Source organism: Rhincodon typus, chromosome 27, assembly GCF_021869965.1.
Source record: "Rhincodon typus isolate 14 chromosome 27, sRhiTyp1.1, whole genome shotgun sequence".
NCBI classification, from domain to species: Eukaryota; Metazoa; Chordata; class Chondrichthyes; order Orectolobiformes; family Rhincodontidae; genus Rhincodon; species Rhincodon typus.
The window spans coordinates 1,748,238-1,763,763 of NC_063358.1; the positions used below are offsets into that span (position 1 = coordinate 1,748,238).

Sequence of the window (15,526 nt, forward strand, 5' to 3'; positions counted from 1 at the left end):
CCTGACCAGCCACCAGGAGATGTACAAGTGACACTGAGACATATCAAAGCAAGTGTAAAGCTTCTCTGCATGAGCTGCAGAAAACAATCACTCATCAATGCTGTCTGATGCTTTTGTTTCTCTTGATTAGTTTTTATTTGCATTTAATCATATTGACTAAAGGAGGCTTCTTGCCATAATAACAAGACTTAATTTCTGCTCTTTGTAAATAAACAATAATGATGGAAACTGTCCCATATATAAGCAGTTTTAATCAATCCATTCACATACTATTACACATGTTTGACGCAGATGGCCTTCTGTCCTAGAGGTAGGGCTACTACCACTGTACCACAGGTGCTTAATTTCAGTTGTGAGGTTAATGCACAAAACAATGAATAAACACAAGCCCTTCCTGAATGAGGAGTCTCAGGATCAAATGCTGTTTTCACAACTTTAATGACAGAGATTTGCAACTTTTCGTTAGTGATATTTCCCATGCAGTTACCTCTCACCTGAATTTGCTGGACAATTTCCATATCATTAACAATGAGGAACAAAAGCAGAAGTTGCTGGAAAAGCTCAGCAGGTCTGGCAGCATCTGTGAAGAAAAAATCAGAGTTAACAATTTGGGTCCGGTGACCCTTCCTCAGAAGGATCTTAAACGTTAACTCTGATTTTTTTCTTCACAGATGCTGCCAGACCTGCTGAGCTTTTTCAGCAACTTCTGTTTTTGTTCCTGATTTACAGCATCCGCAGTTCTTTCAATTTTCATCAACAATGAGTGTCATTCACTTCACTCTTGCTGGCCCAATATTATAAGTTCATTTGATACTAATAAATGCCAGAAGAAACCAGAGGAAAGACCCCAGGAAGTGTTCGGCCTAAAATGCAGAGCTGCTGTGAGATATTTCTACTCAACCTGCTCAGAGATGCTGTTGCACATGTATGGGGCAAGTGGGACTGGAGCCCAGCCCTCCTGGTCCTGAGATAGGGACATTATATCCATGCCACAAGAGCTCCTAGAACTGCTGTGCTACATTCCATCCCAATTTCAGTCAGTTGCACCTAATTTGCATTGTTTTTTTAGCTAAAAGCCATATCAGAAAGTTTAGGCTGACACTCCACTTGCAGCCAGTGTCATCTCTGCATGCAGCAACACACAAGTAAGCACAAAGTCAAAGTGTTCCTTTTAATGTCACATCCAGCAACAATACACCGCAAATTGTCAAAAAGCATGAATAAGATCACCAGGGCTAGAGAAACGCATATATAATTGTGAGGAGCCCTCGTGATTAGCCCTCAAAGTGTCAGTTTTATGAATCTTTTTCCATGCTTTAATTTAAAGCTTGTTTTAACTGTGCTGAAATCAGTCAGACTGTATATACATTGAATTATTAAAGATCATCAACTTTTCTAAACTAACAACCTTAAGATTCAGTAAGGTCAACTTGTGGTTTGTAATTGCAACTTTTTGAAAGGTCATCAAATTTTTGCATGAGCATCAGGGTGCAACTGCACATGTGCAGATCACAGAATCACAAAATTGTTACGGTCCAGAAGGAGGCCATTCAGCCCATTGTAGTAGCCATTTTTATTGTTGGCACCTTGTCTCTGTGTTGGAAACACTCACTCTGAAAGTAAATAGTACTCAAATCAGGACACCACACTTTAGGGAGAATGTCAACACCTCTGAAAGGGAGTAGAGGGGTTTGGTGAGATTGGTACCAGACAAAGAACTTCAGCCCATGTGGGGAGACTGGAGAAGCTGGGATTGTCCTCCTTAGAGAGGAGAAGGCCAAAGGGCTTTTTGGTCAATGTATCCACAAGCACATTTTTTCTCTAATAAAGTAAATAAGCAGGAATTGTTTCCAGTGGCAGAAACATTGGTAACCACATGATCGAGATTGAAGGATGATTGACAAAAGTAGTTTGAGAAAGTTTGGTTTTCACCAGTAAGTTGTGATCTGGAATACACTGCCTGAAAGGTGTTGGAAACAGATTGAACTGTACCTTTCAATAGGGAACTGTGTATTCATGAAGGCAGAAAAAGTCATTATAGGGCTAGCGGGAAAGGACAAGGATGTGGAACTAATTGAGTAGCTGTTTCAAGGAGCTGGAAAAGGCATGATGGGAAGAATGGTCTCTTGTATTCCATGATTTCTTTCCTTCCTAGAAAAACAAAAGTAGGCCTTCTCCTAAACTAACCAATCCGTTAACCCAGTCCCTTACATCAACTGTCAGGTTCGGTACCATTAGTAAAACTATTCCTCAGTCAACATACTGATGGTTTTATGTTTATAAGCCAATTTAAGTAACAGCACATGGCTATTCTAAGGCTTAAACCATGCATTCATGCAACCTCCTGTCTGTTTTCAAACAGTTTCAGTATTTTGTCCTTCAAATGCCTGATTCTGTATAAGGTATAAAATTAAGACATTTCATTTTTAGCACTGTCTTTGCCAATTTAAACGAAGTTCACACTTGCAACAACACTGATTATCCGCAAGCTAGTTCCTACCTTCTCTTGCCGTGTACTCATTGTCTTCAATAAGGCGGGCAAGACCAAAATCAGCAATCTTGCAGCAGAGCTCTTCAGAAACCAGGATATTTGCTGCACGAAGATCTCGATGGATATAATTTTTTCTTTCAATAAAGGCCATCCCCTCAGCGATCTGCAGAAGAATGTCATAAAACAGATAGATACAGTGAGACATTAAAATGACAGTAGGAACCTTAATCCCAAATAATGAGGCCATAACATGAGCAGTTTTAAAACTAGTTGCAGATTTTGAATTGAATTTTATTCGAGTTGTAATTTTTACCGATAAGAAGAAAAACAGAAGCGTGAACTTTGAAGATAAATGAGTCCCTTTTTGATTGTGTATTTAAATATATTAAAGTCATTCTTTGAAGGGCTTATTCAAGATGCTTGCTTTGAGTTTTCATTTGAAGTAACTTCCCCGTTATTGACAATGTGGTAGTAATTTCTCATGTTTTTTCAGCCAACTTTGCCCAATCTTTAACCCCATTTTTCTCTAGCTTCTGATTCCCCCTCCTGCATACATCAAATTTTAAAAAATGTCCAAATCAACATTTCATCAAAGATGGATCACAAAAGCAAGGATATTGCTCCTCTACGTTTTTCAGTGAGATTAAATACATTCAGAATTCTTCCCAATCCCAATGGATGACGCAGTAACTACCCTAATAACACTGTTACCTTAAACAAATATAATTCAACCATTCACAGGAATACTGATATTAATGGCTCAATATACAGCAAAAAAGGCAGATTACTTCATAATGCCTTAAGAGTTGATGCAGTGACCTATTTACTGCATTGATTGATCCTATCTAACGTACTTGTTCATTGGGAGTACGTTCAACACTATTTACACTGCATGCGAGCAACATCAAGTGGTTCATGATTGGTAATGCTGAACTTTTTGAAATATTCTGTGACCTGCTGAGTGAATTTTTCTCATTGGCATACTGGCATTGATATTTTAAGAATAAAATTCTCAGACTTGGGTGTCCCTGGCAAGGTCTGTGTTTATTGCTTATTCCTAGTTGCACTGAACTGGTTGACTTTCTGGATCACTTACCCCACAGGGAAAGGCTGGGTATGTGGGCCCTGTATCATTGGAGTTTAAAAGAGTGAGAAGTGATCATAATGAAACATACAAGATCCCGAGGGATCTGAAAAGATGGTTCGCCTTGTGAGAGAGGCTAGAACTAGCAGTTTAAACATGTTCGCCCATTTAGGACAGAGATGAGAAGAATCTTTTACTCTCAATTCTGTAGAATTCTTTCCCCAACAAACAATTGGGTATAGGTCATTGAACATTTTGAAGGCTGAGTTGGATTGACAATAAAGTTAAATAGGGTGCAGAAAGGAAAGCAAAGTTATTAAATGGCAGAGGAGGCTTGAGGGGCTGAATGGCTCACTCCTGCTCCTAATTTGAATGTTTGTATCACTTCAGAAGGCTGCTGCAGAGTCAACTATGTCAGTTTGGGACTGGAGTCACATATAAGCTGGATAAGGACATGCAGCAGGCTCCTTTCCCTAAAGTAACTTCAAATATCGGTTTGGTTTTTGTGGCAATCCAATTGTGTTCAGTTTTTTTTAATATGGTGGTATTGTCTCTTCTTTTCCCCAGATTTTTCATACTTAATTCATAAACCAACCTAATGAGATGTTCTGCCATGTTACATGCTCTCTGGATTATCAGACCATGTCACTGGGCTGATGTAATTGAGTCAATTCACATAACAACAACATGACCACAGCCCTATCGACACGCAGCTTCATAGGAACACAGCGTGGAGTTGAGGACTGTTTATTGTGCTATGGTACATTTGAAGGAGCTATAATGCAGTTTGACTTTCACAAAGCATTTTTAACAGGTGTCAATGTTACTTTGCGTTCTTAGCAAAGCTACAGTGTGTGTGCCTGCTGGAAATCTGACAAACCCACAGAGCTACTTCCTAATTCAGGAGCACTCTATCACCAGCTGAAGTGAATTTTTTTATAAAACTATGCTCTCATTCAACTGAAAATCTAATATACATTGACACTTCTTGAAACTCATATCATTACTTGTTAAATTCCATGATAACTATACTTGTAGAAGCAAGATAATTGCTCCTATGTGGATTTGGTCCGAGAAAAAAATATTAACCTTTTTATTTAATGCAAGCTTTTTCTGCTAAATTCAGAGTTTTCTTCTTGCATTCTCTGGTCGGAGACAGATCCGAACCAACAACTTTCTCCATGGGGAAGGCAAGGAGGCAGGTTCACAATCCAGCCCAGCTGGAATGGAGAAATCGCACCTGGTTTTGTTGGCACCAACCTGAACCAGAGCAACAACCTAGCACACTGAACCAACCAGCACCTTGAGTGGCGATAGCAGCTTGCACTTTTACAGGCATGTTGTGGTCTGCAGCTAAGGACAGCGCCAGTAGAGACCCCAGGTTTTATTCCAGCGCATAGCTGATTTGGCATTCCTCCTGCTCTCTTACTGCTTGCTGCTGGTGCTTGTTGGAAGGATTTGCAGGTTATCAACCTGTTTGACCCTGACATAAACTCATCTTCCCCGATCATCAGCTCCTGGAGCAAGACTTGAAGCTGCATCAGGGATGCTACCCAACTCCATAACAAGATCTCTTCATCATATTGAATGGGTCAACATTACGCACGAGCCTTTGACCATCCTTGTTGTCCTAACTGCTTGTACCCATTCTCCTGATTACAGGTAAATCATCCTGATCCATGTTTATACACACCTGTACAGGAATTCTGATGAAACTCCTTTTTACAAGGAAACTGTGGTTTCACAGCACTCCACACTAAGTAGAACATCTTTCAAGTTTCAATGAACACAAGTGAGACCTTAGTCTGCCATTATTTCATTCTAAAGTACTTGTCCCTCATCTCAGGTTATTGGCTCAGCTCAAAATAACTCTGTTTCACTTACTTTACTTATCAGTCAAAGACACTGTGATTACTATACCAGCACATCTTTTAGGAAGTATTTCACAGCAGCAACAGAGCATTATCATGCATGTCAACATTTGTTCTTAGCTTCTATGAATGTAAAGTTTTAGTCTGGATTTGGGAGTGTGTGACCAGTTAAATAGGAGATAACTGACAATAGTCTTGGACTTCTGTCTCACTCATTGATCAGACAATAGTAGTTAGTTTCACAATCTGTCCCTTTCCGGAAACATTTCTAAGATGAGTGTCCATATTGGAAACTAGTGTTCACTTGTTAACAAGCTAAATTACATTTCAATGGTTTCAAGTCTATTCACTGTTAGAACCATTAGTACTGAGATGCTCAAACATTGCTTTTACATCTATTTTGCCTTTTTCCTGTGCCATAGTACAAACCAAGGTGAGAGTGCTTCATGACCAAAGCTGCAACCTACCCCTGTAAGATAAGAAACAGACAGCAATCAGCTAGACTTGGGGCTTGAGCTCTGTCTTATTGGGTTGGATTGTTGCACTCATTTCATGCATGTGCTGTTTTGGTTGCTCTTCAAATTTTTACACACCACAAAAAGACTGGATGTCTTTAATTTACTGTGCGCTTCTTTGCAATATGCTTCTGAAACAAAAGCGTATTATTGCGGGTGTGGTAAGCGTTGGTAGGTTTACCTAGTTTTAGTTAACATTTCAATGTGCAACGGGATGTGGTTAAGATTCTTTATGGTGCTCAGCATGCAATTGTTTGGGTTTTTATTGGTAACATATTGTTCATTCCCGATCATTGTTAAATCCACTGGACTCCTCCTTGGCCTATTTAATGTTGCAGAATCAAACCTTAGAAATGTCGGTGTTTATAAACAGCAGCAGCTAAACTCCTCTCTACAGGAAAAATGTTGTTGAAAAATAGATCAGATGCAAACATTTCCTTGAGGATGTTCAAATCAATCCTAAAACTACACAGGGATAAAAAGAAACAAAATGTGGAAAATCTGGATCAATATGAAACAATGTTGGAAATACAGCAACTTGGTAGGTTTCTGCTCAGAAGAGTAGCTGAATGCTTCAGAATGAAATATCCAGCAGTTATTTCAGATGTGAAACATCTTTCTGTTTCCAGACAGTGACAAAGCTACTGTTCCTTCCCAGCACGTTCTCTGTTTCAGTTCCACGTGCAGTCATTACTTGGTGCTAGTAACTCACCTGTGCTGCCATATCAATGAGCTTAAATATGTTGAGTTTTGATCCAACAGATGTCTTCAGAAAATCCACAAGGCTACCTGGAAAAGAGAGAAAAAAGAAAGATAAATGCCATACCTTCCTGCAAAACATTTAGGATTGAGCAAACAGCAGTCTGGATTTTGTTTGACAACAATTTTTAGTATTTTAATAATTTTTGGTAAGACAGGCTTTGAAATCTATATTTTCTTGTTAGGCAGACACAATGCTTAATACTAATTGACATAAATGAGGTGCTTTATTTTGCACTTCAGGTCCACAATGCTACCTGCACATTGAGCCACCAGGCTCAAAATATTTACACATACACTGTCCCTGAGGCTTGATGGTTCCTTACATCTATCTTCAATTCCTTACATACTGTAACATCCTTTATTTACACAGTGGGTCATTACACACAGCTCTCTAACGTCATGCCTAATAGCACTCTCTTTACTTGCTCATTCCAGACTAATGAATTCTCCTTTACTGATTTCAGAACCAAACCATCAGTTTTATCTTGATGATTTACATGAAACTCGATATCACACACATTGGGACTTCCCCTTTATCCAGAATTGACTGGGGACAGTGTGACCACCAGTCGAACATTTAAACTTACCGACATGAGTAGTCAGTTGTTTAGCCCTTGAGGGAATAAACTTGATTAAACATCAAAGAAGAGTTGATCCTGAATACCTATCCCCATCTCAGCAAGAAAAGCCAAGTTTCTTTCAAAGCAATGGAGCAATTAACACAGTTGAACCCATTTTTAAAAAATTGACTTATGGGATGTGGGCTTTGCTGACTGGACCAGTATTTATCGTCCATCACTAGTCACCCCTTGAGAAGGTGGCGGTGAGCTGCCTTCATGAACTGTTGCAGTTCTCCTGCTGTAGGTTGACCCACAATGCTGTTAGCGAGGGAATTCCAGGATTTTAACCCAGTGACGCTATGACAATATATTTCCAAGTCAGAATGGTGAGTAGCTTGGAGGGGAACTTGTATGTGGTGGTGTTTCCATGTATCTGCTGCTCTTGTCCTTTTAGATGGAAGTGGTTGTGGGTTTCAAAGGCGCTGTCTAAGGAGTAGATGTTTGTGGATGCCGATCAAGCAAGCTGCTTTGTCCTGGATGGTGTCAAGCTACTTCAGTGTTTTCAGAACTGCACCAGCCCAGGCAAGTGGGGAGTATTCCATCACACTTCTGACTTGTGCTGAACATTTCTGTTCAAACAGCAGAAAGACTCAGTGAGATGTTAAACAATTATTTGGAAATTGTCAAGAGTAATTTTCAGCCTTCAGTGAGCATGGGGAATTAGTGTCAGTGAAAATAATTTATAGCACAAAGCACTGGCCTTTGATTTGGGAACATTCTTATTCAGCTCTGCATTAAGACATAAAAACCGAAAGTTCTGAAGGAGGTTCACCAGATCCAAAATGTTGACTCTGATGCTGCCAGACCTGCTGAGCTTTTCCAGCGACTTCTGTTTTTGTTCCTACATTAAGACATGTCCTCCAGGCCTTTTTCTTCGATGATTTGCAGAGACCAGGTGAAATTTCAGTCTGTATCCTTCCTTTTATTTTAGTGTCACAAACAGGGTGGTCAAGTTCTTGCACCTTATTTTTGTTGGCCACACTAACTAACAGTTTGTCATAGCTATTCAAATGGAAATGGATGGTTTAGCTTAAATTTCATTCACTACGCCATTGCTAAGAATAGAGTATCACAAGATAACTGCATAGTTCTTTTGAATTAACTGCGATGATCTTTTTGCAACTCCATAGCACCATGCTGATGCTGCATCATGAGGCAAGAGTTGAGGACCTAAACTTTGCCCCAGAACATCGTAAAACAGCATTTCATGATCTTTGGTTCACCTTGAGGTCATTATCAGAAGTATTTGTAACCTTCCCAGATTTAACCAGATGTTCTTTCATATGTTCTACACAAAGTACTTCACATTTAGTTTCTAGGATGATCCCAACTTCATGCCTTCAAGATGCATTTGGGAGGATTTACTTAAAAAAGGCCTTTTTTAAATATTTCACACTTTACCCTGTTTTTGAACTAATGCTCCTGGGACAGGATGAGCTACTTTGGAGTTGGATATGTGATTCATCCACTCGCAAAAACATTTTGAATGTGAAAACAAAGTTAAAAATAACTGAGGGAAGAGGGAAGAGGTTTCACTCAACAAATTGAAATGATGAATGTAGGCATACAGTCAGAGAACTGCAGAATTCAATACAGTTCATTAACATGATGGATGATAATATTGAAATCATTCTTTGAGCTGAGAGATTTGTAAAGTAATGGTATGAGTTTGAAGAGTTTCAACAGGATTTGGTCATAGCACAGAACCAATGTGAGGAAAGAAGACCCTTTAGTCTGTTTGGATGTTTTCTCCATTTTCCATATTATTTCCCTTGGCTGGGAGAAATGGAAGGAAGCAGCAGCAATTTTTCCAGTATAAGGATTTTCCTCCTCCGCCACTGTTTAGTGACAGGGTACAGATGTAACATAGCTCAATCCATCACTTCTTCCTATGTTTCAGCCTTTCTTTTCTTGTGAAGCAATCCTAACACTCCTAACTAGGGGAACCATACATGGCTCAATGCACAAGAACAGCCTCCAGCCCAGTGCAAGGGGGTGGAATGTTTACTAGGGATTTTGTAAACAAGGCTATCCTCATGGTCAAGTCTCATGTTGTCAGACAGCACAATCATCAGTTCTTTTCTCATTTTTTCCATTTCCAGTCCTTTACCAAAGGCATTGACTTCTAAATGCCTCTGGGTAAATCTCACAAGACTGGTCATTGTTCACAGGAAATTGTTGGATTCAAATCAAGATAGTATAAAGGACCCCTTCGAATCTCCTTTAAACAAAATGAAGTCCAAAACACTCCATTAAACTTGGATGAATAATTGCTCAGTGGCCTGAGCCTGTTCTGTTTCCTTTCAACAGCCTTCACTAGAAACTCTGGATAAATACATTTATCAAAATGGGATTAAAATAATTTTTTGAGGGCTCCTTGAGATTTTTTGTGGGCTATGTTTTAATTTACAGGGGCTACTTTTTGGTTTTCAGGGGCTCTTTACTCATTCTAAATAGCTCTTTTATTTGATAACACATTTACGGAGTAACTCTGTATTTCTGTTGATGTGGGAAGTTTGGACTCACACAAATGTCGAATTGGAATCACTCACCAATACCCTCAATAATAATCAATTCTCCATTAAACAGAAATCAATAGCATACAAGAAAAAGCAATCTCCTAGATACAAAATTGATGTAAGATCACAGTCATAAACTAACAAAGGTTTTTTTCAAAATAATCGTCACATGCAACTATGGTTTTGCCTCTAGCAGGGTACCTTACCGCATGTGGTAATGCCTGCATTATCCATCAGAACACAAGAAACTGGATGTGGAGATTATGATACTGAAGTATCCAACAGACATTTGCTAATCTAGTTACTAGATACAAACATTACATGCACAGGCACATCTGCGTCTGGGCTGATATCAAGCCATTAAGTTACACAAAACAGCATGTTTCTTGTAGCATGTCATGCTTCAAGTGATACCAGGGTTAGATTGAGTACTAGACCTTTATATCCTCAGGTCAGGTACTATGGTACGGTGAGGATATCATATCAGGAGAATATTGCTTAAAGGTATGCTGACATACTGACCATGAGAGAGAATATGACACACACTGAAAGCATCTTTAGCTGCTTCATGAGTGATATTCCCTCCATCACAAGGTCAGAAGTGGAGATGTTCACAGATGATTGCCCAATGTCCAGCACCATTCACAACTCTTCAGATACAGTCCATGTTCAAATGCAACAAGATCTGGAGAATATCCAGGCTTGGGCTGACAAGTGGCAAGTAACAATCATGCCCCACAAATGCCAGGCTATGACCATCACCAATAAGAGACAATTTCAGTCCTGGCCCTTGACAATCAATGTGTTACCATCACTGAATTGCCCCTTGCCAACATCGTTGGGGGTCAACATTCCTCAGAAACTGAACTGGACTTGCCATATAATTATGAATCGATGGTGCTGAAATGGAAATGGTTAAGAATGTCAAGTTCTTGGGAGTGATGATCACCAACAATCTGTCCTGGTCCACCCACGAGATGGTCAAAAAACACAACAATGCCTCTACTTCCTCAGGAGGCTAAGGAAACTTGGCATTTCTGCAAGGACTCTCACCAATTTTAATTGATGCATGATGGAAAGCATCCTACCTGGATGCATCACAGCTCAGTAAAGCAACTGCTCTGCCTAAGACCGCAAGAAATTACAGAGAGTTACGAGAGCAGACCAGTCCATCACACAAACCAGCCTTCTTCCCCCTGACTCCATCTATACTTTCTGCTGCCTCAGGAAAGCAACCAACATAATCAAAGACCCCTCCCATCCCGGTTATACTCTCTTCCACCCTCTTCCATTGGGCAGGAGATACAAAAGTATAGTATACACAGATGAACAGATTCAAGAACAGTATCTTCCCTGTGGTTATCAGATTTTTGAATGGACCTCTCAAATGCTAATGTTGATCTCTCTCTCTCTCTGCACTTTTTCTGCAGCTGTAACATTGTGTTCTGCACTCTGTTCTGCTGCCCTGATGCGCTTTGTATTGTACGATCTGCCTATATATCACGCAAAACAACACTTTTCACTGTATCTCAGTACTTGTGACAGCAATAAATAAAATGAAATCAAATTAAATCAAATTAATGGCTAAACAGCAGGTCAGAGATGAGGAATCCTGCAGCGAGTAACTCTCCTCCTACCTCCCCAAAGCCTGTCCACCATCTACAAGGATTAAGTCCAGAGTGTGATGGAATACTCCCCACTTGCCTAGATAGGTCCAGCCCCGACAACACTCAAAAAGCTTGACACCATCCAGGATAAAGCAGCCCGCTTGATTGCATCCCATCCACAAGCATCCTTTCTCTGCACTCAGTACACACTCAGTAGCACCAATGCTTACCATCTGCAAGACACATTGCAATATTTCACAAAGGCAGCAGCTTGTGAACTTCTATCTAAATGGCCAAGGGCTGCAAATATATGGGAACCACCCCCTCCAAGTTCTCCTCCAAGCCACTCACCATCCTGACGTGGAAACATATCGCCATTCCTTCACTGTCACCAGGTCAAAAGCCTGAAACTCACTCACCTACGGCATTGTGGGTCTACCTACAGCAGGTGGGTTGCAGCGGCTCAAGAAGCATGCTCACTACCACCCTCTCATGGGCAACTAGGGATGGGCAATCAATGCTGAGCCCAGCCAGCGATATCCACGTCACAGGAGTGAACTAAATAAACTTCTGGTTATGGCATAAAGGCTCTTTCAGCTTGGCTAAAGATGGCTCTTGGACCCCCTATCCTGCACTACACCCTTCCCCTGAGAAGACTCTCCCTTGGCAACTCCTTCATTGTTAACACTTACTTTCCTAAATGCTAGTTGCTCCTCCAATCACAGACTGGTTCTCTCCCAGGTGACTGTTGATAGGCTCACGAGTGGATCAATCAGGATCAAACATGGGGGAGAACCAGCCTGTGACTGGAGGAACAGCTCCTCATCATTTCCTTCCATTTTTCTTCGATAGTCACCGCACACGGTATGTCTTTCACAGGTAGTTTTTAGGGATGTTTCAAGTTGGAATTACCACTCCCATGTGCATTTTGGAGCATTGCTTGGATTCTGAACCAAACCATGTACAATGTCACCAGGAATCAAAGAATGAACAGAGTCTGCATATATTCTCTAGAAGTGTGAGTGGGGATCTCATAGAAACCTGTAAAATTCTAGAAGATCTAGACAAGGTGTACAGGATGGGCTGAAGGGCAAACTTCACGATATTCGACAGTTGCATGACCTTGAATGAGTCCTGTGAACATTCCTGTATGTGCTGAAGATGGTACAATCAACATGTTTTTCTATAGTTGGTTTTTCTGTGCTTTGCTGTTGTTACACTGTATTAGAGAGAGTGTTTCGTTCCAAGTCATTAGACTTCACCTCGAACCAGGATCGTGAATGGTGCCAGGAAAAACCTCAGCCTCCAGATCAGCCATCAATCGAGGGGTCCCCGACGAACAGAAGGGCGTGAGGGTCAGTGTTTATTCACTTTCTTTGTCATTCTTTTTATTTATTTAATACATGTTCCTTTCTTTTTTGTCTTTTATTATTACTCAATAAATATTCATATTTAAGGAAGTTGCTGTTGATGAGCCTTCTCCTTACTTCATTTAACTGAATCTGAAAAGAACTGCTTGGATGCTGTCTGTGATCCAAAACACAAGGTGAAGACAGGAAGGATGGACCAGAGAATCCACAACGGTTACAATTTAATGATATAGAGTTGGCCATTTAGAATGGAGATGAAGAGGAATTTCTTCACCCAGAGACCGGGGAGCCTGTGGAATTCTCTGCTACAGAAAGCAGTTGAGGCCAAAACATTGAATATTTTCAGGTAAGAGTTAGATATAATTCTTAGGGCTAAAGGGATCAAAATGTATGGGGAGAAAGTGGGAACGGGAGACGGAACTTGATGATCAACCATGATCATATTGAATTGCAGAGCAGGCTCGAAGGGCTGAATGGCCTACTCCTTCTCTTATTTTCTATCTTTCTATGCAATTCCTCATAAAGCTCAAGCTATTTTAGTCCCTTTAGGGCATTTGTTCCCAAACCTTTCCCTCCCTGACCCCATTTCAAGGTTTCAAATTGTCATGAGCCCTCAGTGTGAGCAGTCAGAATGGGAGGATAGCTGTATGCACAGTTATAACTTGGTCAGAACTCCACAGCATCCAGAGCTTGTGACTCTAAAATCCCCACTCCAAACCCCACTTGAGGTTGTGTTCCTATCTTTGAGAAGCCCTGTTTTAGAATCTAACACCATTTAACTTCAGAACACTGAGTATTCTAATCATCATGCTACAAACGTGCTCAAACTTCTTGATTTATAAAACAACCCCCCTTAACTTCCTGAATTCCCGAGGAGGCTACATCTCAAGAAAACAGAGTCCTCCTTCTCCCCATTCCAGACTGGGTGCACAGTGCTCTGTAATGGCCCTGATCTTATTAAGTTTAGCTGCTGTTTTGCACCCAGTCAAGTGCGCCAGCTCTGCTCTGATTACCAAGCCCTTCAGTGTTTGACTTGTATCAACTTATGACAGCTCTTGAACAATCCGAAATAAAAGTCCCAAATTTACAAGACTCAAACCTGATTAAAGCAAAGACAAGTATTCCCCTCTGGTCAAATAGCAGCAGAACAGGTCTTTATCACTGGAGCATTTAAGCACATCAGTGAGGATGCAACATTGCAGGTGTATCGAGTTTTGGTGAGCCTGTTTCTGAAGGATTGTGCACAGGCACAGTCCTTTACTTAAGGAAAGATATACTTGCTGTAGAATGTAGTGAAGGTTCACCAGTCTGATCCATAGGATGGCGCGACAGCCTGATGGTGAGAGATTGAGAACAAATTTCTTTATCTAAAGAGTAGTAAAACTACCAAAGAAGCTGTGGAGGAACAGTCATTAAGTATATTCAAGGCAGAGATTGATATGTATCTTCAATATTACCAAGGGACATGGGGTAATGTGAGAAGGTGCTGATGAGGTAGACATGATCTGGCTGAATGGGATAGTATATTTGAAGGTCTGAATGGCCTCTTCCTCCTATTTTTTATGTTCTTATGTACCCCAAGGAGACAGTTGTTTTAGAGTTGCTGACACTTTAAAAAGGGAAATAGGTTGATATCTTGTAGAAGGATATTCACGATTCCAAAAATACAATAAACCATGATTTTTTCAGGGGAGACAGGGAAAGGAATGAAATACTTTTAAAGCAAAATTAATAGGCGGTGGAGAGAAAGGACAAATAGACTCTGGCTAGTAAAGACTTGAAGGAGTAACTTGCCCTGTGTTGGATTTTCTTCAGTCTTATGTTCAGGTTCACAAGAGAGCCATATTGAAAGTTAAGTGTACACACCATTCCCAATGAATCCCTAAACTAAGAGGGATTCTAGTGTGCTTCTGCCTTCATTAGCTCATGGATATCCTGCTCATTGAAATGAGCAGAGGGGAAATCAGAGGCCAGGCAAAACACACTTGTGGAATAGACCTACCAGTGAACCCATTTCTCTGACCTCCAGGTTTTAAGGTTACAGCATTCTGATTGGCCTTGACAATAATATCAAAAAAAGCTTAATTTGTATTCACACTGACTGAGAGCCTCATATTTGTTTTGCACACAGATGCAGAACCATGGTTTGGGTCCATTAGGACTGTGCAGATGATTAATATCATTTGGTGCCATCTATTATCTTCCTTCCAGTGTGTCAATGCAAATATTAACTTATTTTTGATGCCAATGGGCATAGAAATCATTGTTCACACTTCATTTAGGTGTAGCTGCACAAAACTAAAGCTTTTATATAAATAGCACAGCAAAACAAAATACCCAACAACTGGAATGGAGCCTTCAGCTACCATAGAATTTGATCCGAAAATGCTTTTATAAACATGTGTAACACCAGTCTCTCTCTTTTTGGTTAATGGAAGGAAGTAGCGAGCAGAGATAGATGGGGCATTTTCAATGGGCTTTCTGTAGCCAGTGGATTATTGCAAGGTTCAGTGCTGAGGTGACAGTTATTTGCCATCCATGTCAATGACTTAGACAGAGGCAGAAGATAATGTATCGAAGCTTGCTGAAGATACGAAACAAGATGAGCTGTGAGAAGGGCACAGAGAGGCTTTAAAAAGACATAGACAAGTGAGTGGACCACAAATTGCAGGCGCAGTATTATCTGG

At 40.5% G+C, this 15,526-nt stretch overlaps 1 protein-coding gene across 1 annotated transcript in view; it reads right to left on the bottom strand.

The window, feature by feature from the left end:
- Window positions 1–15,526, bottom strand: part of LOC109923406 (proto-oncogene tyrosine-protein kinase LCK-like) — a 68,907-nt gene that overhangs the window by 13,542 nt on the left and 39,839 nt on the right. The window contains exons 10-13 of the mRNA XM_048612906.1: window positions 10,891–10,946; window positions 7,221–7,254; window positions 6,674–6,791; window positions 2,501–2,654 (exon numbers count right to left, since the gene is read on the bottom strand). Coding sequence (XP_048468863.1) covers window positions 2,501–2,654; window positions 6,674–6,791; window positions 7,221–7,254; window positions 10,891–10,946 — 362 coding nt within the window. The remainder of the gene's footprint in view (window positions 1–2,500; window positions 2,655–6,673; window positions 6,792–7,220; window positions 7,255–10,890; window positions 10,947–15,526) is intronic.